Source organism: Diceros bicornis, chromosome 17 (genome assembly GCF_020826845.1).
Source record: "Diceros bicornis minor isolate mBicDic1 chromosome 17, mDicBic1.mat.cur, whole genome shotgun sequence".
Lineage (NCBI taxonomy): Eukaryota > Metazoa > Chordata > Mammalia > Perissodactyla > Rhinocerotidae > Diceros > Diceros bicornis.
The window spans coordinates 46601257-46627625 of record NC_080756.1 but is presented as its reverse complement, the minus strand read 5'-3'; the positions used below and the strand labels follow the sequence as shown (position 1 = coordinate 46627625).

At 40.0% G+C, this 26369-nt stretch overlaps 1 protein-coding gene and 1 long non-coding RNA gene across 3 annotated transcripts in view; one reads left to right on the top strand and one right to left on the bottom strand.

Moving 5' to 3' along the window:
- The window catches only part of LOC131416290 (uncharacterized), a 35082-nt gene extending 17276 nt beyond the window's left edge, over positions 1-17806 (top strand). The window contains exons 3-5 of the long non-coding RNA XR_009222573.1: positions 16831-16888; positions 17167-17276; positions 17759-17806. This is a non-coding gene — a long non-coding RNA (uncharacterized LOC131416290). The remainder of the gene's footprint in view (positions 1-16830; positions 16889-17166; positions 17277-17758) is intronic.
- The window catches only part of GUCY2C (guanylate cyclase 2C), a 153751-nt gene continuing 144910 nt past the window's right edge, over positions 17529-26369 (bottom strand). For both annotated transcript variants that reach the window (XM_058558715.1, XM_058558716.1), the window contains 5 exons: positions 25369-25543; positions 22366-22464; positions 20832-20926; positions 19217-19293; positions 17529-18184 (listed from right to left, as the gene is read on the bottom strand). In XM_058558715.1, coding sequence (XP_058414698.1) covers positions 18010-18184; positions 19217-19293; positions 20832-20926; positions 22366-22464; positions 25369-25543 — 621 coding nt within the window. In that variant the 3' untranslated portion in view covers positions 17529-18009. The remainder of the gene's footprint in view (positions 18185-19216; positions 19294-20831; positions 20927-22365; positions 22465-25368; positions 25544-26369) is intronic.

Here is a 26369-nt window from a genome sequence, read left to right as displayed (position 1 = left end):
CTTCAGAGAATGCTATTCAATTTCCCTGCCAGCCTTGACAGAAAGAATAGAGACTTTGCGGACAGGCAAATTTAGTTTCAAATCCTATTTCCACCGATTAGTAGTGGCAAGTTGTTTTAAGTCCTCTGAGCCATAGTTTTCTCAGTTACAAAATGCGGTATTGCTATGAGGATTTACAAGACAATGTTGATAAAAGGCCAGGGAGGTGCTCATATTTCTATCTGATCTGCTGCTCTTATTGGTTCAGCTGGACTTAGGAATCTCAATTTCTTTTAGCCTTCTCCCCTAAAGCCTAAGTAGTTCCTATCTCTAGCAGCCAGCACTGTGGCTCTTTTCTGTGAATTTTATCCTTATCTCCTGGGCCTTGCTAGTCACAGAAGTCTGGAGCAAGAGAGTCAAGAAGAGGAAGAAAAGAACAAGGATCTACATTCACTTCTGCCCTTATTAGCTTTTACCAGACCTGTGTCTAAACTTCTGTGCCTTGGGAATGAATAAAGTTAAAGGGGAAGCCTTGGACCTCCCTTGTAAAGTAGAAGGGGAAGCTTTGTGCACCCCTTTTTGAGATTATATGAATAGAGCAGAATGTGTCTGTAGTAGTTGAATGATGGCCCCCCAAGACATATCCATGTCCTGCGAATGTGACCTTATTTGGCAAAAGAATCTCTGCAGATGTAATTAAATTAAAGGTCTTGAGATGAGATCATTCTGGATTGTCTGGGTGGGCACTAAATCCAGTGACAAATGTCCTTATAAGAGAGACACAGAGGACAGAGAGAGAGAGGAGAGGCCGTGTAAAGATGGAGGCAGAGATTGGAGTCATGGAGTTCACTACAAACCAGAAGAGAAAAGGAAGGATTCTCCCTTAGAGAATTCAGAGGGAACACAGCCCTGCTATAATACCTTGATTTCAGACTTCTGTCCTCTAGAGCTGTGAGAGAATAAATTCCTATTTGTTTTAAGCCACTGAATTGGTGGTTATTTGTTACAAGCAGCCCTAGGAATCAATAGTGTCTAATCAACACTAATCATAAATAATGAGTATACACACTATTAATACTGATAGCTGCCATCTATGGAGCGTTGTACTCAAGACGGCAGTTTCTGGGAGCTGCACATTGGCTCCTCATTCTCTTCCCACCCTGTCCACCTTCAGCAAGCCTGGCTTTAAGAAAATGGTTTAATAAAAAAATGTATTTGGCTTTTGTCCCCTGTTCCTGGCACAGAGCTCCTAAAAACCCTGAGCATTTCCTGAGTGATAAAAGTGTCTTTTGTATGCTAATGAACAACCCAAGGCAGGGGGCCCCTAGATAGCTTCAGGGTGAGGGCTGGTGGCCAGAAAAACCAATCACGGGATTAGAGGGTTAGAACTTTCAGCCCTGCCCCTCCACCTCTGGGGAGAGGAGAGGGATTGAGTTCAATTACCAATGGCTAATCATTTAATCAACCATGCCTACTTAATGAAACCTCCACATAATGAAACCCACAACAGGGTTTGAGAGCTACTGAGTTGGTGAACACATCAAAATGCTGGGAGGATGGCACAACTGGAGACGACATGGAAGTTCTGTGCCTCTCCCCTCCACTCACCCCATACCTTGCTCTATGCCTTATATCGATGCAAATAATCCATAATCCATCTGTAAATCAAAACTGAGGTGAGTTTATTATCTGAGCCAGTTTGAGGACTATAGCCTGGGAGAACTTTTCCACCAAGGAAGGAAGCTCTCTGAAGAAGTGGGCTGTACAGAATAGTTATATACCGTCTTGGAACAAAGAACATATATCACATATGACAGGACTATCTCTTTTACTACAGTCACGAGATGTTTTTGTTGGGGCCCAGGGTAGGCCACCCCAACGTATCCCACAGTAGCATATTGATTATTTTGAGTTAAAGTTACTTGAGGGGCAAAAATGGCATTCTGACCCTCCTGTCTCTGTTCCCCTGAAAGCAGGATATAAATCTCCCATGAGAAAGATGCTCTCCCTGCATCCTTATCACCAGAGCCAGGGATTCAGGGCCGAGGAGAAGCCTGCGTAAACAAACCTGCTCACTAACTACCTCCAGCCTAAACTCTGCTTAAATTCCTCACTATTTACATAACCCAAACCTAAGTTTCTTTGTCTTGTCAATTCTTCACAAATTTACTGTTTCTTGGTGTAAAAGATATACATACTGCCTGCTTTGTTCACTCTCTGAGTGTCAATTTTTTTTTTTTTGTGAGGAAGTTCAGCCCTGAGCTCACTTCCATGCCAAGCCTCCTCTTTTTGCTGAGGAAGACTGGCCCTGGGCTAACATCTGTGCCCACCTTCCTCCACTTTATATGGGATGCTGCCACAGCATGGCCTGACAAGCGGTGCGTCGGTGCACGCCCGGGATCCGAACCCGGGCCTCCAGCAGCAGAGCACGCGCACTTAACTGCTACGCCACAGGGCTGGCCCCTCTGAGCGTTATTTTTTATGATCTCCAATACATACATATTAAATTGGGTTTTTCTCCTGTTAATCTGGTCTTGCGTCAATATTATTAAGCTAGCTGTAAGAACACAAGAAGGGAAGAAAGGGGATTTTCCCCTGCCCCAACAGTTTGCTGGTCACAAGGTGAGCACAGCAAGTGAGTGGTCAGCAGGTCAGTGGTCATGAGACAAGTTAAGGCAGGTCAGTAATTAATCCTTAGTCTCTGGGAAGAAATGCTTATCCTTAAAGAAATGCTGATATAGGGGAGGCAACATCTCTATCTTTAAGGGCATCGTTCTTGGCTTTGGGACATTGTAAATGTTTAAAGCACATGTACAATGCATGCTCAACAGGCCATGTCAGGCCTTTCTGGAAAAACAAGTTCAGGCTGAATTAGTTTTAAACCAAATGGCTTCCTCATATACTCCAATATATCCTATTGCTTGTCATTTATTCATCACTTGCTTCCATTTGGCTGTTCTTCAGTTGTATCCTTTCTAATAAACTGGTAAACATAAGTAAAGTGTTTTCCTGAGATTGTGAGTTGTTCTAGCAAATTATCGAACCTGAAGAGGGGGTTGTGGGAACCCCTGGTTTATAGCCGTTCTGTCAGAAGTGTGGGTGGCCCTCTGGGACTTGGGGCTGGTGCCTGAAGTGGAGGCTGTCTTGTGGGGCTGAGCCCTTAACCTGTGGGGTCTGTGCCAACCCTTGGAAACTAGTGTCAGAACTGAATGAATTGTTGGTCGCCCGGTTAGTGTCAGAGAATTGGTTGTTGGTGTTGGGAAGGAAAACCTCACATGTTGACTTTTGTGGGCTTTTTTTTTCTTTTACTGATTTTTACAGAAGAACTGCATCAAGTTTTCCAAGGTATAGATAAATTCTAGGTCCTAGTTTTGTTGGCCTTTCCTAATTTACTGCAAGAACATGCATTCCTTCTTCACTTTAGTTGATCCACAGGTTTGGATTCTTGTCTTGTTTGAATTCGTCGCTGGAGGGATGTGCTGCTCTATGTGCCTCCCTTGGAAAACCCGGGAAGTGGCAGTGCAACAGCAGAGCATGCTCTTTCTAGTTTATTGTTTCTGGTTTTGACTTTTATTATTGAGGAGGGCAGCTCCTCATTAAAAACCTACGTGCGATTTTTTTCAGGCCGGACCAGAGGCAATTAGAAAGGCTCCTCCTGGCAGGCCTCACGGGGAAAGCTGCCCTCCGCAAACGAGACAGTGCACAGCCCATGCACTGCAGTCTTTGGAAGGAGGGGCAATCAAGGACCCAGGCCAGTCGTGCTCTTTGCACCTTTGCATTCCCAGCTGCTGCGCCTTCATTCCTAGGTCTCTTTATCTGAGGCATTGGCCCAAGGTCCTCTTCAAGTGCCTCTGCACAGACTGCCTTATCTGGAGGAGGAGGAGAAATAAACCTTGAAAACAGTTTTCCCCACTCTGACTCAGGACCCAATACCTTTCCACTCCTAGCCTTTCTCCCTCTCAATCCCTCTCCCTCACCTTTTCTCAACCCCAGAATCCATAAGACTACCAGAGCCTTTTGTTTGGGGCTCCCTCAACAGCGAGATGACATCCACGTCTGTGCTGAACCACCTGACCCTCCACTGGTGCGCTGTTCCGTGGGGGAAATGGGACAGGGGACGACTCTTGCTTATACCATTGCAGTACGTGATTAGAGGCTTAACTCTCATTTTTAGCTTGTTTTTTTTTGTGAGGAAGATCAGCCCTGAGGTAACATCTGATGCCAATCCTCCTCTTTTTTCTGAGGAAGACTGGCCCTGGACTAACATCTGTGCCCATCTTCCTCTACTTTATCTGGGATGCCGCCACAGCATGGCTCAACAAGCAGTGCGTCAGTGCACGCCCGGGATCCGAACTGGCGAACCCTGGGCCTCCGCAGCGGAGCGTGCTCACTTAACCACTTGCGCCACCGGGCTGGCCCCTTAGCTTGTTGTTTTAATCAGCTACTCCAGAAATGGGCAGCTCAGCTCTTTCTCCCAACCCAGCTGAGCTCCTGACAAATCTCGGGCCCAATTCACTGTAAGCCAAAGGATAGTTAAAAATCAAATCAATTAAACTATAGTTTTATTTTAACAAACATATGTGAAGTGCCTGCTGTACTCCAGGCACTGTGCTAGGCTCTGTGAGATAGCTATGATGAACCATAGTCCCCACCTTTGAGGAGTTCATGGTCTGAAAAGGCCTAGAATGTCAACAGTTCATTTCAGCAGAATGGTAAGCGCTGTGATGGAGGTAAGCACGGGTGCTTGTGGGCACGGAGACGGGGCACTAAGCACATATGGGAAAGGGGAGGTCACAGAAGTCCTGCAAAAGGAGGTGATATCTGAGATGAATCTCAAAGCATCAGTGAAGAATGTGGGAAAGATTCCTAGCTAGTGGAATCAGCATAAGCAAAGTCATCATCAATATCAGCAGCCAAATCATCAACCTATGTTATTAATCACTTCTTATATGTATAATGCCATGGGATGAGTTTTCTGTTTGGATTTAGTTTTTTGTTTTGTTTTTAGAACTGCATGGCTTCCTTCTCTCTGGGGCCCTCACACACTAGTTGGTGGTAGCATATGACATGTACACATGAAAATGAAGCAGATCATCTTGGAAAACTGGAAGCAATGTGAAGATGGCATGTTTGGGGAGATTGTATTTTCGGCATGCATGTGGCGGAGGCATCTGGTCCTTGGTGACAACTGTAGCAAGGTTTCTGGCGTACAGTCCCTAATGGCATAGGTGCCAGGCAACATGGCGTTGTGGTGTTTTACTGAAAGAGTTCTCTGTTGTGACAGTCCAGGTATCATTTTTGTAGTTTCCTAGTTTTGTCGCCTCTAAGCCCAGTTCTTGTGCTCTTCCAGACACATGGGGAGCGATCTGATAAGTTCCTCACTTTTTAACTAGGTTGAACAGACTTTCTTCCCTGCAACTGAGAACATGACTGGTTAAGAAGCTAGAAGCTAACTGGGGAAGAAGTTTATAAGCAACAAGGCAGGAAACTTCCTCTGGAGGGAACTGGAAGGCCTCAATGAGGGGACGGTGGGGACCTCTTGCTCCCATGGTAACTGTGAGTCGTGGGCCCAACTTGCTGATCAGGCCTCACTTTCTTTTCCAAGTGGGAACTGCAAGTGTCCAATAGCAGCGTTTGTTCTGATGTGCTCGTATCAGTTACCACAGGCCTCAGCGAGAGGAGCCAAGGGTGAGGAGACAGGCTGGGCCAGGCATAATCGCCTCTACACCCAGTTCCTTAGAAACCTCTTGGTACTACACTGCATCGACACACTGTCTACCCTCTTGCTTTGTTTAAACAAATGCATCAATATACAGAATCATTAAAGTTTAAACTACTATAGACATCACCTCATTCAACTTTCTTTTTTTTTTTTTCGTACTAACTTTATTTATTTATTTGTTTTGTGAGGAAGATCACCCCTGAGCTAACATCCATGCTAATCCTCCTCTTTTGGCTGAGGAAGACCGGCTCTGAGCTAACATCTATTGCCAATCCTCCTCCTTTTTTCATTTTCCCCAAAGCCCCAGTAGATAGTTGTATGTCATAGTGCACATCCTTCTAGTTGCTGTATGTGGGACGCGGCCTCAGCATGGCCGGAGAAGTGGTGCGTTGGTGCACGCCCGGGATCCGAACCCGGGCCGCCAGCATCGGAGCTCGCGCGCTTAACCGCTACGCCATGGGGCCGGCCCCTTAACTTTCTTTAAGTCAGATTGAAACTGAGGTCTGGAGAGGTTAAGAATAACGACTAATATGGATATAAAAACTCCTTTGAGGGCCGGCCCTGTGGCTTGGTGGTTAAGTGCGCGCGCTGCGATGCTGGTGGCCCGGGTTTGGATCCCGGGTGCGCATCGAGGCACCACTTCTCCGTTCATCCTGAGGCCGAGTCCCACATACAGCAACTAGAAGGATGTGCAGCTACGACATACAACTATCCACTGGGGCTTTGGGGGGAAAAAATAAAATAAATAAAAATCTTTATAAAAAAAAAAACAAAAACAAAAACAAAAAAAAACTCCTTTGATCCTCACAGCAACTTGTGAGATTAAGCGACTGGTCCAAAGGCTCTTTGCTTAGCTTGTGGCAAAGCAGAGATCGAAACTTAGGTTTCTGAATGTATGTGTGGTCCTCCCCACCAGTGCTCAGGGGCTCTGCAGACTGGTCCTGGTCTGCCAACTCTGTTGCCAGCCCCTGTAAAGTGCAAAGTTGAGAGTAAGAGTTGTGAAATTTTTATGGCAGCTGGACATCGCCACAACATCCAAATGTGTGATTTTGTATTTTATACAAGTATCACTCTCAGATTGATTTGAGATAAAAAAAAAAAAAAAGGGCTTTCATCACAGATTGAGAAACACTGCTCTATACCGTTTTTGTTCCTGAGCTGAATGGGTGACTGGATATTCTAGAATCTCTTTAGAAACTGCAGAAGGCTTTTGTGCAATTCCTACTCTTACCAAACACCTGTCCTTTCAAAAACCACAGACTTTTGATTTACTTTTCTCCCGAAGGAATATAGAACTGAAAATGATAACTCATGCTTTTTTTTAACAAATGTGAATTGCAAGTCATGAGTCTGTCCAAATATTAGGACGCAAGCCAGGAGCATGTCATTGGTTTCTCTGCCGTGAGCTCCATCTACCCTGGAGTTGGGTTAATACGTTAAACAATTTGATGTTGGAATAATCTACACAATGTCAACTTGCAATCATGTAAATGTGCAAGATATGATGTATTTTAACTCAGATTGCGTTGTATGGTATACGTGTAAGCATATGTGTAACCACATGCATTAAATTTTATGTTCTGTAAAAGTACAGAAAAAAGAGAATGGTGTTTTTAGCAAACGTAGAAACAATATGCTGTTGCTGCATGTACAAGCCATTCTCCATGAGAATTCTAACCTGGAAATTCTCGTATTTCTGGAATGGTTAACTTACCACCACTTAATGGAACAAGGTCATTTTCAGAACACATCATCCCACAGCTGGTCTACCATCTGCAGGCTGAATAAAAATTTATGGAACTCAGGAAGAAAAGGAGCAATGTCCCACATCATTTTTGTTTTTGTTCTTTTTTCAGTTACAAAAACAAAGGCTATATGATCGTTAAAGAGATGCTTTTGGAAAGACAGGAGTACTTCACTTTGTACAATAGATAGGTTTCTGAAAAAAATTTGCATGAGTTATTTTTTCCTTCTATAACTGAATCTCATTTTGTATGCATGGGGAACATTTACTTTTCAAAGAAATTTTATTATGAATCTTTTAAACACTTGGTAGTCCCCAATTTTTATGGAAAAAGATATTTTTCTTAAAAATAATCTAAGTAATTCATATACATGGTTAAAAAAATACAAATACAATTAGTGTTTATAATAAGAACCAAGTCACCTCACCTACACTCCTCTTCCCTTAGTCTCATGTCTCTGGGGTTGTCCGTTTTTACTATTTCTGCTTTTAGGTCTTCTGAAAGTTGTTGGCACGAATCGAAACAATGTGCCTATACTCTTGTTTCTTGTTTTACCAACTCAGACATGATGTGACTTGGCTAGGATAGATGAAGATTCCGCTCACCGACAATCCTCTGTCTTGTTCTCCCACCTCCTTCACTGACAATGGTATGAGTGCCTCTACTGGTCATCTCTGCCACTTCAAACATATTTTGTTTCTTAGTCATTCAACCTAAGATAGAATCTCTTATAAGCTAATTCTCTTCGGGTCTCACTATATCCTCCAACTTTCTTTCTAGAACTGGTTAGGTATTTTCCAGAATGTCCCTCAATTTGAGCTTGTCTGCTGTTTTCTCATGATTAGATTGAGATTATGCATTTTACGGAAGAATATCACAGAGGTAATGGGACTCTCTCAGTGCACCAGATCGGGGGGTACATGATGCTAGTATGTCTTATTACTGGTGAAGTTAGCCTTCGTCATTACGTTAAGGTGGTATCTGAGGCTTCTCCACTTTAAATTACTATTTTTTCCTTTGTAATAATAAATATTTGAGGGGAGATACTTTGAAACTGTGTGAATATCCTGTTTCTCCTTAAACTTTCACCCACTACTTTTAGCATTAATTAGTGGATCTTGCCTGTAACAATTATTATTTTGGTGTTCTCATAGTCATTTTCTTTTTCCTTCATTTCTTCTACATTTATTAATTGGATTCTCCTGTAAAAAAGTGTCTCTTCTCCATCATTTATTTATGTATTTAATCATTTATATCAATATGGACATCATGGATATCTACTTTATTCTTTAAGTTATAATCTAATACTCTCATTATTTATTTTGTTGCTAAATTTCTTCCAGCTTCACCGTTGGGAGTTCTTTCAGGTTGGTTTCTGTGTCATTTTGACATGCCCTCAACTTTTTTTTTGAGCATTTCATTACTTTCTGGCAACACAAGATGCTCCAGGCTTATTTTGTATTTTTCCTGCCTTTGAAATCAATCACTTCTCCACGGAGCCCTGGTTCCTTTCGAGAATAGTATTTAGAAACCACTCTCTTGGCCGGCCGGGTGGCCCAGCGGTTAGGTGCGCGGGCTCTGCTTTGCAGGATCCTGGGTGCGCACTGACGCACCACTTGTCAAGCCATGCTGTGGCGGCATCCCATATAAAGCAGAGGAAGATGGGCATGGATGTTAGCACAGGGCCAATCTTCCTCAGCAAAAAGAAGAGGATTGACATTGGATGTTGACTCAGGGCTGGTCTTCCTCACAAAAAAAAAAAAGAAGAAAGAAAAGAAACCACTCTCTGGACGCTAGGTTTGTGTTCATTGCTATTGGGATGTCACTACTTCTAGGTCCTCTCAGTGGGTTGGTATATAGACACATATACATTTATCTATCTATATATCTTCTATCTCTCTATCTATCATCTATCTATCATCTATCTATCTTAAAATCAACATGATTCGTAGTGATTCTTCTGATCCAATCCAGCTCTTCAACATTAATTCTAGCATTTTGTCTTTGCTTATTTATAACTTCTTTCTCTGAATGAGAAACCTATTGCTCATATCTAAAATTATTTACTTATTTACTCAACCTTAGTATTCATTTAAAGTAGTTTCAGAATTTCTAACCCACATTCTTCTGAGGAACAAACTGATCAATTAGACCACAATGTTTTGTACAACTCTTTTGTTTTTAGCTTTACAATATCCACTCAAAATAATATTTTCCAAAGTTGCTTGGGTCAGCTTCTTCCTTTCCCACTCTCTTCAGTGAGGTTATGCCCTCGTATAATACAGTTAGATTCACTTGTCAAATCTATTCCATCTTGGGTTCCATCCTTATCTGGTTGCTTTTTAAAAAATTGCTTACAATAAAAGTCTTCCTTTGTGGTATACAGTTCTAGAGTTTTGACAAATGCATAAAGTCACGTATTTACCACTACAGTACTATACAGGACAGTTACATAACCCCCAAAATTCACTTGTTCTATCCCTATGTAGTCAAATCCTCCCACCACACAACTCCTGGCAACCACTGATCTGGTTTCCATCCCTATAAGTTTTCACTTGCCAGAATATCATATAAATGAAATAATATAATACACAGTCTTTTGGGTCTGGCTTCTTTCACTTAGAAAATTGCATTTAAGATTCATCCATGTTGTCCTGTGAAACAATAGTTCATTATTTTTAATTGCTGAGTAGTATTCCACTGTGTGGATGCTCCATAGTTCCTTTATCAATCTGTCGAAAAACTCTCAGTTATTTTCAGTTTTGGTCCTTATGAATAAAGCTGATATAAACATCCAGAAACATACATTTCTATGAACATAGTTTTCATTTCACTTGGGTAATTATGTAGGAAGAGATTGTTGGATCCTATGGTAAATGCATGTTTAACCTGATAAAAAACTGCCAAGCGATTTTGCAAAGTTTCTGTACCATTTTGCATTTCTGTCAACAATGTATGAGAGTTCCATTTGCTCTGCATCCTCATCAGCACTTGATATTGTCAGATTTCTTTCTTTTTTTTTTTTGAGGAAGAGTGGCCCTGCACTAACATCTGTTGCCAATCTTCCTCTTTTTTTTATTTTTTCTCCCCAAAGCCCTGGTACATATTTGTATGTCATAGTTGTAGAGTTGTAGCTCTTCTATGTGGGATACTGCCTCGGCGTGGCTTGATGAGTGGTGAGTAGGTCTGCTCCCAGGATCCGAACCGGTGAACCCTGGGCCACCAAAACAGAATGTGTGAACTTAACTGCTACGCCAAGGAGCTGGCCCCAGATTTCTAATTTTAGCCATTTTAATAAATGTGTAGTGTTATCTCATTGTGGCTTTAATTATGTTTTACTAATGACTAATGATGTTGAACATCTTTTCATATGCTTTTTTTGCATTTATGTATCTGCTTTGGTGAAGTGTCAAAAAGCAAACCAAAACAAAGCCACAATTTTCTAAATCTGTGCTATCCAACAGAAAACCAAAAACAACAAAGTAAACACATAAGTGGTTTTAGAACAATTAAAAATAGGAAAATGTTTCATTTTACCTCTATATATTCTATTTACAGTACTCCTCATTTCTTTGTGATGATCCAAATTTCTATCTGGTATCATCTTCCTTCTACCTAAAGAACTTTATTTAGCATTTATTGTAGAGTAGGTCTGCTGGTAATAAATTCTTATATTCTTTTTGGAGAAAGTCTTTATTTTTTCTTCCTTTTTAAAATATATTTTTGCTGAGTATAGAATTCTATTTATTTCTGCCTTCAGCACTTTACAGATGTCATTCCATTGTCTTTTAGTTTCCACAGTTTCATAAGAGGAGTTGGCTGTAATTCTTAATCTTTGCTCCTTTGTGCACCCTGTGTCTTTTTTTCCCTCCTCTGGCTGCCTTTGTAATTTTTTTTTCAACAGTTTAAATATAATATGCCTAGAGGTGGTTTTGGGTATTTATCCTGATTGTTGTTCTCTGAGATTATTGGATCTGTGGTTTGGTGTTTTACATTTGGTAGATTCTCACCCATTATTTTTTAAAATATTTTTTCTATATTCTCTGTAACTTCTGGGATTCTAATTACATACATATGAGACCATTTGATATTTTCCCACAGCTCTTAGTATCTCTGTTTTGTTTTACTCACTTCTTTGTCTCTTTGATTAATTTGCATATTTTCTTTAATTTTCACAATTTATTTGCATAGTTAATTTGATTAATTTGCATAATATTCTTGAAGGTAGTGCTATCTTCAAGTACATTGATTCTTTCATTAGCAGTGTGAAGTCTCATGATGAACCATTGAAGGCATTCTTCACCTCTGTTTCTACACTTTTTATTTGTAATATTTTCACTCAATTTTTTCCTGTAGTTTTCAACTCTATACAGAATTGCCCATCTGAACTTGTATGTTGCCCATGTTTTTCTTCAGAGATTTTAACATATTAATTATAGTTGTCTAGAATTCTCTGTTAGATAGTTTCAACACCTGTCGTAACTGTATCTGGTTGTCTCCTGGGAGTGTGAATAGACTCTCTTGCTTTCTCACTAAATCTATGGTTTCCTTTCTTTGAGAAAGAATGTCCCCCCATTTTTGGCATTCTAAAGTGGTGCTGTTCTCTTAGTTGTGGCAAGTGATATGTGACTATTGTGTACTTTTATTATGAGTAGTTTGGGTTGAGACATTCTATAACTGTAAAATATACACTTCTTTTAAAGACTTACAATAAAAATTAAAAAATCTAATAATTTTGTATTGATTTCATGCTGAAATGATAATACTTTGAATATACTGGTTTACTTAAATATATTATTAAAGTAATTTACGTGTTCCCTTTTACTTTTAAAAAATGTAACTACTAGAATATTTAAATTATGAATATGAAAGGTGAACTAAATAAATGGTGAGACATACCATGCTCATGGATTGGAAGACTCAACATAGCCAAGATGTCAATTCTCCCCAAATTGTTATGTTGGTTTGATGCAAATGGTGTCAAAACCCCATCAAGTTTTATTATAACTGTAAACAAGCTTATTCTAAAATTTATATGGAAAGGCAAAGGGACTATAAAAGCTGAAACAATTTTGCAAAAGAAGAATAAAGTGGCTGAAGCACTCTATCTGATTTTAAGGTTTACTATATAGCTGTAATAATCAAGACTATGTGGTACTGGAGGAGAGATAGACACATAGATCAATGACATAAAATAAAGAACCCAGAAATAGAGTCATCTATTTCAACTAAGTCAACTAAGTCAACTAAGTTCAACTGATTTTGACAAAGTCGCAAAAGCAATTCTGTTAATCTGTTGGAGGTTGAAAAATGCTGGGCCTGGCTTACCTTCTTTCGGTGGGTGGAGGGAAATAAGACACTCTGCTGCAATGTTGTTCTGCCCTTCTTGGGGTCCCTAACAAGTCTTTCTTCCTCTTTCCATCTTTCTGACTTCCCCTCTGGTTGTTTTTTGCATTATATCATGAATTTATAGTTATACTTAGAGGGGAAGATCAGGGAGAAATGAGTCTATGCCAATTCGTATGGACCAGAAGTCCTCTGTGTACTATTTTTGCAATGTCCTATGAATCTATTATTTTTCAAAACAAAAATTTAAGAAAAGCACATATGTGGCTGACATATTTCTATTTGACTGCATTGAGTGGTTTCATTGAATGGTTAATGTAACTCATGGCTGAGCCCTTTAAAATCACTATGGTGATTATTGCCTTCCCTCCCCTCCTTCCCCTGCTTTACTTCTAGCATCTCCTTCTAATAGGATATTATGTTGTAGGCCTAGAAATATTATGGCAGCATAGTTTCTATTTTCTTTGCCATTCTGAGGTTTTCAAAATATTTACAAGGTCATTTCCTGCTTCTTCATGGCCTAGATCTGGCCTTCTAATTCATAAATTAACAGACCAGCCTTTTAGGATACTGATATTAACTGAGGGAAATCTCTTTTCTGCTTGAGGTTTGAGGAAGTAAGAGCTGGCTCAAGATTTCTCTCTTATTTTGTTCCAGATGTCAGTTTTTGAACAAGTATGAATCATATTTTGTAGTTTAAAATTTTGAGTATTTCTGTTTCTTTAAAGATAGAGTTTTATCCTCTGTAATTTATTTTCACTGTTTTCTAAAGTATTACAAGAAAGGAGAATAGGGTAAAACTGCCTTTTCTCATTTTTTTAAAGTCCTGATTTACTTTTTTGATACTGGGTATCTGGCACTAAACAGACAAAACATATGGCTAGTTGATTTAGTTGTGTTATTACTTTAATATTTTTGAGTCAGACCTATATGTTTTTAAGAGGAGTATAAATGCAAAGGTACAAAAAAATTGATTCTAGGATTTCCTGTCTTTTTCCTAAATGTATTTTTTGTTTTTACAGAGTACTTCCTTTTGTACTTCTTTCACACAGAATTCATCGTTAATAAACTTTCGGAGCTCTTGCATGTGTGAAAAGAATTCTTGCTTTATAAGCATATTTCTTCAGAAGTGTGAGGCCATTGATAAATGTTCTCTCTACATTTATCACTGTTGGTGAAAAATCTAATGCCAATGTAATTCTTGTCATTTTGTATTTTTTTATTTGTCTGGAAATTTTTAGAATGATAGTGAAAAATTTTTAGAAATTTTTAGAATAATAGTGTGTCTATCACTATCTGTGTCTATGTGTGGGTCTGTTTCGTTTTTAAATTCACCTCTAGGTGACTTAGTTTTTTCAATTCTGAACATTTGTCCTATTTTTTCTTTGTCTATTCCCTCTCTTTGTAATTTCTATTTTCCCCTCCTGGAACACTCCATTTATACTATATTGGAACATCTTGAGCTATCCTACACATCTTATGAGTTATATGTATCCATTCTTCGACTCTATCCTGGGAATACTATCAACCTTAATTTTGACTTCATAATTCTCTCCTCAGCTGGGTTTGTTTTTCTATTCAATTTATCTACCGCATTTAAAGAATTTCAATGCTTAAAATTTAAATTGCAAAAATCACTACATATTTTTTAACAGATGCAATATCCATTCACATTTATCTTGGAATATTAGATATACATAGTCTAAAGCTCTTTCTATTTGGCCTATTAACTTCTGTTAATTCTCTGTTGAGATTAGTATCTCTCTTTCATTTTCTCAAAAATTAGCTATTCCTGGTTCTTTGTATTTGAGATTTCTAATTAGTGGGTCTTCGAGTTCTATGCATGTTCTTCATATAGCCGAGATTGTGGGGATGGGCAGATAACTTGCTATGTGGGGAATGTCAGTAAATTTCTGGACATGGAGCTCCTTGATTCTTTCTGAATATGATTAGATATCCAAGTACCTACAGGCGTGATTCCCATCTGAGAAGAGATGTCTTTGACATGCTGCTGCTGGGAAGGAGGGGACAGGGGCAAACCAACTGGCTGCTACAACTGGACCCCAACTAGTAACCTTGACAGTTACACTAAGATTCTCTCTTGCTGTTTTGTTTGCTCCCTCTGAGCTTGGAGCACCTCCAAGGACCTTTGCCATTAGTCCTCTTCTACAATTGTTTTGGGCTACCATTTCCTCATTTAGTCTGATCCTGTGTGCTTTCTGTCTTTTAGAATTGCCTCATAATTGCTGGTCCACTCAAGTCATTCTTTCCTGTTTCCCAATACTTTATATAGATGTTTTTTCTGTCATTTTTGGGATTTGAGGTGAGAGAGGGAGATTAGAACTTGTGCTGAATGTGGCATCATAATCTAGTCTCATCATTGATATAAAATCAGACCTGGAATTTCAAAGTATTTTCTCCACACCTAAATTCTCCTTAGGGAGAGTGGTTTTATAAATTATCTCTAGCAAATATTGAACCTGAATCTAATTACCCTCTAGATCTTACTACCAGATTCTAGGAAATATGGAAAATAGAAGAACAAATTAAGCACAATCATAAATAATCAATCAGCTAAATTCCAGGTGTGAATAACTATGTAGGGAAAGCAACTTAGTTTCTTCAGCAAATAAATGTCATGGAAAAAAAAGTGTGTATGGTTGAACTATTATACACTAAAAGAGACTAGAGTGACATTTCAACCACGTGCAATTGAGGAAACTTTTTGATTTGAACAAACTAGTTAAAAAAACAAAACCGGAGAAATTTTTAATAAATATGGACTTTTATTAGTTGATATTAAAGAATTATCATTAATTTCATTTGATGTGATAAAGGCATTTTAATTATGTTTAAAAAAAAACCCTTATCTGTTAGAGCAGGGATGAGCAAACTATGTCCCACCATCTATTTTTGTAAATAAAGTTTTATTGGGACACAGCACACCCATTTCCTTACATATTGTCTACGGCGGCTCACGCGCTACAACAGCAGAGATGAGAAGTTGAAACAGAGACAGTCTGGCCTATTAAGCCTAAAATATTTACTATCTGGCCCTTTACAGAAAAAGTTTCTCAATCCTGTGTTAAAAAGATGTATTGAGGTTTTATAGGTAAAAGATGACATTTGGAATTTCCTTTAAAGTAATCTGGCAAAACAAACAAGCTTGGTAAAGATAAAACAAAGTTGGGAAAATATTGATAATTCTTGAAATTAATAATGACTATATGGGGATTCATTAGGTAGTCCCTCTACTTTTGTGTACATTTGACAAATTCTATAATCAATTTTTAAAAATAAATCATCTTATGTATCCTCAGTGCACGTGGAAGTTTTGAGTTTGAAATTTTTTAGTTCTGATTTATAAAGCAAGTAGAGATAGAAGGGAAAAGTTGAAGGTAGAGGTTATTTGTTGAGAACTTACTATGTGACTGACACTGTGCTAGGTGCTTGACAAATTGCTCTTAAAAAAAGAAAAAAACCTTTATAACAACTCCTTGAGCTGGATATTAGGATTCGTGATTTACTGATGAAACACCAGGGCTTAGAGACATTAACTAATTTATAGCTAGGAAACAGCAGCGCAGGAATTTGACCCTTGCCTGGGTCTCATTCTTAGCCACTGTTATCACTGGGCTCACATGTCCGTATTGCTAAGTGGACAAGCCGTGGCCACACATCCATTTAAAGATCAAGAAATGTTTCACAACCATGTAGATTCTGTAATAGAAGACAAATACTGGAGCCTTCAGTTGAGAAGTTGTTTCATCAATGCACCATTAGCGTTAAAGATGATTTGGAGTCTTTCTAGTCAGTGTTGTAGTTGCTCAGTTTGCCTGTTGTCAAGACTGCTGCTTGGTTCCCAAACCCACTTACCTTTTTACATTTCTCTCTCCTATACGATTCAAAGCTTAGCAGAGACTATGTTTCTATACCTCCAATACTAAACCCAGTTCCTGGAATAATGGGAGATGCTCAATATATGTCTACTAAATGAATGACCAAGAACTTTCATGTCACAACCTCATCCTCATGCAGAAAGTCTCTTTGTGCTGGACATTGAGGCAGAGACAGATTATAAACCTCCAGATTCCAAGTAAGTACTCTTGCTGCATATTAAGTGCTCAACCTATAAATCAGGGGATAATTTATTTTATTTTTTGATTTTTCTGGTTTTCCAGATGATGGCGAAGACATCATAACATGTTTCTTAATCTCTGGAGTAGTTTTGGTGGCAGAGGCCTGGGGGAGGAGTGATGTGGTTGGGTCAGTTGCTCTAGTTTTGAAGGTTAATGTCAGAAGTGTTACATGCTTATTCTTGCCTTTGCTGATTCTAGTCTACTCAACACCAGTTGACCTTTGTCATTTCCCCAGAGATTTCAAGCAAATGAGTCATGCTGGGGGTGCCTTAAGAAGGGGCAGGAGATGGCTACTCGATGGCAGGAAGGGGATATTCAACGAGTTTGAAGTACTGTGTCTTACAGGTAAATAGGATGTGACTTTCTCCCAGACCTGAGAGAGCTGCAGGCTCTGCCTCCCACAGCAGAAGGCTAGACACAAAATCCCCTCACACAATACAGAAGGTTCTCACCCCAGAGTGACAATTCTAGCTTTGCCTTGCTTCAGTATGGGGAAATTCAGTCAATTTTTCAGCGAGCAGAAGATGATGGCTGGTTCATTCCAAGAAAATGGCGGGAATAGGTGGAAACACATACACACACTCAGTAAACCTCTAACTTTTATTCCTGCCTAATAGATAGCACATTTTCTGCAAAAATTATGAGTTAAATATAATTTAATGGAGATAAGGTATTTAAAAAATAATTGTGACAATTTAAAAAAATCTTATCATGAATACAGAATGCAAAAGAGCTAGTAAACAAAACAAAACAGAAACAAAATAAATGAAACAAGAACAAAACCTCCTCAACTTTGAGATAGTACATTGGTTCCTCTTCTTTCCTAGGTCGAAGCTCCCTGGAGCAACTGTTGAGATCAGACTCCAGAGTAGAAGGTAATTATTGCACTGAGAGCGCAGATCTGATTCACAGAAGCAAGTCTATGTTCCAGACAGGCAGCCAAGGCTAAGAGGAAGAAATCGACGTCTTCTTCCGATCCCCTGAGGTCTCAGGGAAACGGAGGCTTTCAGGACAGCAGGGGCCGATGCCTCAGTGCAGCTCTCCTTAATTTGCCTGAGTCCTTGGGCCTCATTTAGATTTACAAATGAGTGCTCTCCTGGTCTGTCGTGTCCAGTTGCAAGTATTCCAGGGTGCCTTTTTTGTAGCTGGCTATCCGAGTTGGTTTTCGGTTTCTTACCCCTGTGGCCTGTCTTTTCTGCAAAGAGCTGGCAATCATGTCTGAAAACTCCGCTTGCAAGCGCTGTTGATTCTCCCTGGAAAGAGAGTGGGGAGGGAAAATGGAACTTCTCAGCAATTCATACAGAATATTCCTTGGCTCCAGAACAATCAGTTCAGGTTACCAAATACTTATTGAATGCTCATTCTGGGCTAAGCAGAGGAAGTCCAGAGAATACAAAATGAGCCTTGCCTTTGATGAGCTTAAAGAACTGTCATCCCCGCTCTGTGTAGTTCTAGAAAAAGCAGAATATTCCAAGCAGAAAATTATATTTCAATTTCAAAGTGTAAAAGATGCTGCTAGAATTTGGAGGTGCAGTTAGGTTTACATATGCCACTGTAGAGAGGGGAAAAGAAGCCAGGACAATGCTAGGCCCCTGCAACACAACCCTGAAAACTTGTTGGTCCTACACATTCTTAGGAGTGTGGATCTTGTCTGGGGAGGGCTCAGAATGGATGGAGGGTTTCAAGAGTTTGGAATGGACCTGGGGCACTCCTAGTAAGGGGCCAGGTCTCCTGTGCCCTGGGGAAGATCTGGGTTGTTCTGGCATCTCTACAGGCTTGCCATTTTTCTGGGTCCAGCATCTAGGAGTCTGCAAGACAGGGTTTCTCTACCATAGCAAAAGCCACAGCAACAGCCGCACGGCTGATTGCAGCAACCAGTGTGCAACTGCTTGACCATTTAAGTCACCTTGAGGGGAACTGAAACTTGTTAGTTAGACCTGAAACCTTGTCTTCCTCATCTCAGGGAGAACACAAGCTCCCTGTGAAGACCCAAAACCGCAGTGCCTCTGCCTCCAGCATGCTCTACTCTTGTTGGAACCAGACGTGCAGGAGGTGAGCCCTCAACGACCCTCTGCTCTCCTGAGCATGCCTGGAACACCCAGTTTCTAGCAGCCAGAGAAGGGAGGTTTCTAAACTTCTCATGTATGTAGTCCCTGCCCTTGTATTCAATACATCATTGCCACTGGCAAAATACTTGCCAATAATTAAATTGGTTATATGTAGCACAGATTACAAAGCCAAGACCTCCACTCCCCTGTCCCTTCCCGCCACACCCAGCAGCTTACACAGTAGGAGGGGTTGGCAGGTTGTACTCCTGGTCCTTCACTCCAGTCAGCCAGTAGGTGGTCTCAGTTCCTCTTCCCTAGTGAGACAAGGAAGGTGTGTACCATGGAGCCCAATGAGACAGTTCAGTTCCAGCCTGCCATTCTGACACGTATCCATTCCCAAGAGACATTTCACCTCCACATTTCTCATCAGTGCCTGTATTTCAGTACAGCATTCATTCCTGATGTGATTTACATTATCTCTAGACAGGTCTTTATTTCTAAGCACCTTTTTAAAAATAAGTCTCTCATTCACATGTTTTTTACAAAGTAGAGTTTTCTTTTTTCCCAAAAATATTTCAAAATATCACTATAGCAACATCACAAGAACTCTAAATTAAGAAGGAAGAAAATTCATCTACAATCCTGCTGCACCCACAAATCCAACGAGTTTCCATCATCCACATTTTCTTCCAGCCCTCTTGGCCACAAAATTTTGCCTCAAAACTTTTGGTACGGTTTCCCCATCTGAAATGTGTATACTATAAACATGTGGGCATCATAATAAACACTCATTAAGTGACATTTGTTGGGCCCATCTGGAGGCTATAAAATGAATGGAAACTTACTGGAAATCCTGATTTTGCTGGAGCTTTTATTTGAAAAGGAGATTTGATGGATACATATTTAAAAATCACATCTATTTGGGGGGGGGGAATTCTCTGGGCAGAAAATGGACTTATGGAGAACTCCAAGAGTGAGTGTAATGTTAGGACACTTCTACATAACAAGAGGCTTTCTCAAGTTGCAATCACAGTGTAAAGGCCAGAAGCACCATGGCTACTGGAGACAGAGAACCTTACAGTCAATAGTTGGCTTCAGACAGGTTGTGAAAAGATTGTAATGATCTTCGAAAAGCAGACTGAGAGCCAACTGCAGATGTTTGGCGGGTCTGGAGGGCAGCTGTTCTAAACGTGAGGAATAGCATGGAGAGTCTAGAGTAGTGGTTCTCAAACTTCAGTGTGCATCACAATCACTTAGAATGCTTGCTTAAAAGATGGATTCCTGATCTACGCCCACAGAGAGTCTTACTCAGTAGGCCTAGTGGAGAGTCCAGGCATCTGCGTTTTAACAAGGACCCAGAAGACACTGAGTCAGAAGCTGGAGGCCAGACCTTGCGATTCTTTGGCCCAGAGCTTCAGAATGGCAAAGCAACTGGCAAGAGAGGTGGCCTTAGAGAGTAGCAGCATCTTGCAGTAAGAGCAAGGAAGTAAGTGAGGAGATGGGGCTTTGACTTAAGTTAAATACATCCTGAACCAGACTGTAGCCCTCGGGTTTGAAGGAGGAATTGGGGACAAAACTTGGATATATGTGGAAGAAATGGTGGCAGCATTTTATAACATCTTGGTCAAGTTCAAAACATCAAAGTGGCTCTTTGGAGTAAAGGAAAGTTCTGGGTTCACATTCTTTGGTGGTGGCTTCTCCTAGTGGGTAATCATTGAGGCAAGCAGAGAAAAGGATTCTTTCTCTCCATACTCCTCAACATTATTGACCACCCGATGTCCAGTCTCAAAGGAGGTGGCCTATGGGTGTCAGTGAGGGCTTTTTCTGGGTACTATCTCTGTGGATCCCTTACCTTTAGGTACGTTTCTCCTCTCACTTCATACAGGAACTGGCACTCAGTTCTCTTCAGGATGGAGATTGTGGAGCCGCTCACATGAATTCTCAAGGCTGGAAATGCAAAATACATAAATGAAAATCTCGCCCATTTTGAAATCTATTATATGGCCACATTCATTTCCCCTTGATTTAGGACATTTATTACAGGTGTTCTTGACAGCTTAGCTATTTTAGTGAAAGAACATGTAAAAACACAATCAGTGAGATAAGAAATATTATCACACATGGGAAGAAAGAGGGTCTGGCACTGTTTTTCAGGGTCCTGAGTAAAGGGGCTCCCCAAGTTGTGCTCCACAGATCTCTTCCCAACTCAGAGTGGTAGCCCCTGGGCCTGGTTTTGGATTTAGTTTGTGATGCTGAGCCTGAGAGTTGGAATTTGGTTTTTGGGTCCATGTGTAAAAGTTCTAAGTAGCTTAAGTGTTAGTGGCAAGGTAGAGATTCAGGAGAGAGTTATAGGGTCTTGATTTTCACACATTTTACTCTTCTGGGATACTGTTATCCTTTGGACAAACAGGTAGCAAGTGCATTCCCATTCATAGGTCCATTGCTGTATAGCACCTTTCCCACAATGGGAGCCACAGACAATAAAAAGTAAGAATGATGGCAACCCTATATTGTATGACTACCGTGTAACAGGATTGCTAAATGCTTAACACATATTGTCTCCTTCCAGAAACCCTTCCAGTAAGGTTAGTATTCCATCCTCAATTTATATCTTCAACTTTCTGATGCCTAGAAAGATGAGGTCACTTTCCCCCCAATTTATACAGACAGTGATTAGCATAGCTATGATTTTAACCCAAGCCTGTCTGATCCCAACCTTATTCTTTCCTTTACACCATGATTTTCCAGTATAAACCAGTATCTGGTTGTCAGTAGACCATCAAAATACCATTCTACCACCTGTGTTTTTGTAAGTCCCACCTACTCTCCAATGCTTTCTTTCTCTTTTGTATATATTTCTACTATCATTGTCATCAATATTTATTGAGCATCAACTACATGCAGCACCTGAAGTCTCTACCTTGTCAGGTAAATACAACATACTCTTTTGCATATAACAAATACTTATATTTTTCTTTACTAAAACCAATTCCCAGGAAAACCAAATAAAAGAAGAATAGGAAAGTGAACTAGGGTATATACTCCATATCTAGGCCACTGAATTTTTTTTTAATTTACATGAATCTACGCTAAATTTCATGACTACTCCAGGTAGACAAGCCTGAATGCATTCAAATGAACCAAAACTAATATAAATAGTTAAAACTGAGTTAAAAGGTAGAATAAAATAACAATCAGTAAATGGTAGCAACCAAAGCAATTGTAGCAAGGACTGGATTGACACAGGCTCACGTTTGGTCACTGTGAGGGGTCATTCTTCATCTCACTGGCACTTTGTATCTCCTTATTGTGCATTTTAGCCTACAATTCCCTTCTGTTGGAAGACAGAATCTTTGTCCTCTAAGAAAAACTATCTCCCTTCTTACGGAGGCCAGTGGATTCCATCCTTGAGGCTGTGTTGACGGTATCTCCAAATAGGCAATAACGAGGCATCTTGATCCCCACTACTCCTGCGGCACAGGGACCTGAATGGACAGAAAGGAGGAAGTGAAGGGGACAGAAATCGCAGAGTGGAGTTAAGGTGGGGAAGCCTCTTCTCAGGGTCACAATGCTGAATGCTTCATTTTGTGCAGAAGTGGCTGAAGGTGTGCAAAGTGAGCCCTGACTTTTGTGTTTAAATGAATGTATTCAACAAGGGAAGCATCATTATTCAATACTTGCTTTCAGAATGTATTTTGCTCTAGGGCAGAATGCTTCATTTTGTGCAGAAGTGGCTGAAGGTGTGCAAAGTGAGCCCTGACTTTTGTGTTTAAATGAATGTATTCAACAAGGGAAGCATCATTATTCAATACTTGCTTTCAGAATGTATTTTGCTCTAGGGCAGAAAAGTACATTTGCATTAAACAAGAAGGCATCCAGAGATCCAGGCCACAAAGGTGGGAAATCCTTCTCAATACCTTAAACAGAAGCTCTCAGGAAGGATGAAGATTATCCCACTGCTTGCTTACAGTGCCAAGCCACACAACCCTGAGCTCTGAACTACTGGAGAGCACAGTATACTCGAAGATCTCCATGGCCCATGTTTGTTCTATTTTTATTTTAGTCAGAGTAGCATTTCTGGGATTGGTGGCATGCTGAGGGAAGGCCCAAAGGCAAGAACTTGGCATAATCTTCTCTGAGCATTTCATGTGCCATGTGAAAGCAATGGGATAGAGGAGCCTGTGGCACAAGAACATTCCAACAAGAACAAAAGCCCAAGTAAGACTGTGCATAGCAGCATATTAGGCTGGGAAGAAGGGTTGTTCAATCAATATTTGTGTGGAATGAATGAATGCAAGGAGCTAAAGATTTTCGAAGTTAAAGGTTAACTCAGAAACTGTAAAACCGGGTTTTGGATGGAGGAAACTATTGATTTTAAAGTTGGCTTACTGGGTTTTGATCTATATGAGTTTCTTTATAGATTTATTCTATTAATATTCTGTTTATGAACATTGAAAAAATACTAAATCTTTCTCAAGTGCTGAGTCATTCCCTGTTAGGTTTGATGCAAAACAATATAAAATAAATAAACAAACAAACAAAAATCAAAGAAAAGCAGAAAAAGCCTACAGAAGGGAAGGAGCAGTAGAGGCAGCTACTGGATCAGAAAATCTCTGATCTCTGTCTTAGGTCTGGTAGGTCTAATTACAAGTGACTCTTCACTTCAAAAATGGAATGATAGGGGCCGGCCCGATGGCGCAAGCGGTTAAGTGCACGTGCTCTGCTGTGGCGGCCCGGGGTTCGCTGGTTTGGATCCCGGGCACGCACCGACACACTGCTTGGCAGGCCATGCTGTGGCAGCGTCCCATATAAAGTGGAGGAAGATAGGCACGAATGTTAGCCCAGGGCCAGTCTTCCTCAGCAAAAAAAGAGGAGGATTGGCAGATATTAGCACAGGGCTGATCTCCTCACAAAAAAAAACAAAAAAACAAAAAAAAATGGAATGATAAACCTAGGAAGGGCCCGGTGGTGGAAAATCCCTGAAGATACTATGTCATGTTTTCAACTATCAATATTGAACTGCAATCTTTTAATCTCTTAGGGCTAACCCCCTCCAGGTATGTATGCCTAATATCTATTCTCATTCCAGCCCTATGTGGTAGTGCCTGGGCCCTGGCAGTCAGCTCAGGCATTGAGTAGGTCACAGGAGAGACGAGACAGGGCCAAGACCCAGAGCTCCATTCTCCCTGACTTGGTTCAGTCCATCCTGCTGCTGTCCCTTCCCAGGCCTGACAATTTGCAATGGGTCAGAAAAGAGACAATATGCTGTTGCTGGCTAGGGAGGTGCCTAGGAAGTTCCCTCATGTGTATATGGAAACATCTATGACATATGGCTGTGGACACGATTGGGGAAGGCCACAGCTGTGTTCCTGGCTATCAGAGATGTAGCAGTAGTTTTTAACTTCTATTCACTTTGAGAATCTCACTGATTCATCACTCAATCAATACATATTTACTGTCAGGCTCTGCGCTTGGCACTGCGGACACAGGATGACTTTTGCAAATGCAGTTGTCTGGTTTTTGCCACAAAGCCTGGAGTGATCTCTCAGGTTTTCTGTACTCTTGGTCTTCTGTGAGGCTTAGAGGGAATAAAAATGAGCAATGACATGAAATATAGGGAGATGTGATTTAATTTAACACAAGGAAAAACCGTCTAATGATTACAACTATTCAATAACGGAGTGAGTTGGCTTTGGAAGTAGTGAGTTTTCAGAGAATCCTGGGATTATTCTAAAAGTGGCTATATTATTACTTATCTTGTAATAAATCTTATAATTTATGCCCTGTAAAAGATTAAACTAGATGACTTCTGAGTTTCTTTCCAACTATATTTTTCTATAATATTTGTAACTCATTTTCTCAAATCTCTACACTCAAGGCTGGGTAACTTTCATGGTCTTGGAAGTGATCCATATACTTTGTGTACTTTTGAGGGAAGTAGGGGGGACATAAATGCTCTTTTATTATAGGAATTTGACCAGCTATTTTTCTCTCCTATAGATAATGTAATCCATTTAAGACAGTATAATATTTTAGTGGAAAAAAATATACAGAAGTTGGTGGTAACGGAGAGGGAGGGAATGGAGAGTACATAAATGAAATAGTAAATAAGTGACTTAAGAAGTCTGGAACTTGTTATTTTAGTTTATGGTTGGTGTTTTTCATTCCAGGAGTCAAAGGTGCTGTCAAAGGTGGTGCTTCATAGAACTCTCTAGGGACTGGGTCTAACTACGTCAGGCTATGTAATAGGACCTCATATTTGGCAGACAAATTCAAGAGTAAACCTCATCTGAAAATTGATCACATTTGAAGACCCTTTATCCCTCCTGATTTAGTTGGTGCACAGAGGTACATATGGTTCCCACTTGCTATAATGTTCAACTCCATACCAGAGTGAACTCCAATGCGAATCCATATTGGGAGGCCAGGAAGATGCTCCAGCTCAAAAGTCCCCATGAAGCTGAGGATATCCAAGGCCATCTTGGCAATGTCTATTGCATGCCGATTGCCATTTCTCTTAGGCAAACCACTAGCCACCATGTAGGCATCACCAATGGTTTCCACCTGTGGAAATAGTTTCTCATCAATGAATCTGCCCCTTCAAAAGGCACAAGAAATTAAACAGAAGCAGTTAATCATGTATCAAAAACAAAAGTTTTTGAAAACTCAGTATGAGCATAGCCTTGTACATTTTTTCTGGGACCCATTTAAGACCAGTTCTATGCTAATTTCTTTAGGGTTTTTATAGTCTACTTAAATGGATGATAAAACAGCTATAAAGGATTTTAACCATATGAAAGTACTTCATAATAATATAAATCATCCAGATGTGGTGACAATTCTATAATTGTTTAAATAATCTGAATGGTTTTATTTAACTTTAGGAATACTTTTAATTACCAGAAAAGTCATCTTTAGCACTTATCATTTTTCACGTACTACTTGACAAAAAATAATTGTAGGTTCCTCCAAGATATAATACACATTCTTGTGGTATGGTGATTCCAAACACTTTTCTTGTAATAAGTAGTAGATTTATACTAGTAGTATCCTATAAACATTATTCTTTGATAAATGTCCTCCCTTTTAATTTTATTTTCATAATCATATGCATAGTTCACATTTGTTGGTTAGTTAACTTCTTTTTGCCAGCTATCTCTAAAACACATAGTCATTTTCTATCCAACAAACTGTTGTTGATATGGCTTTCTGACCTTTACATAGGGTAAGGATTGGGCTAAGACAATCCCTAAAAGTGAAGTCTTCTCTGTGAGTAATAACCATTATGACAGACTGTTATATGAGTGAACCTCTAAGCTTTACTTAGGGATACAGTATTTCAGGCATATTGTTTATCTCAATAATCTTCACAATAACCCACTGAGTTAGG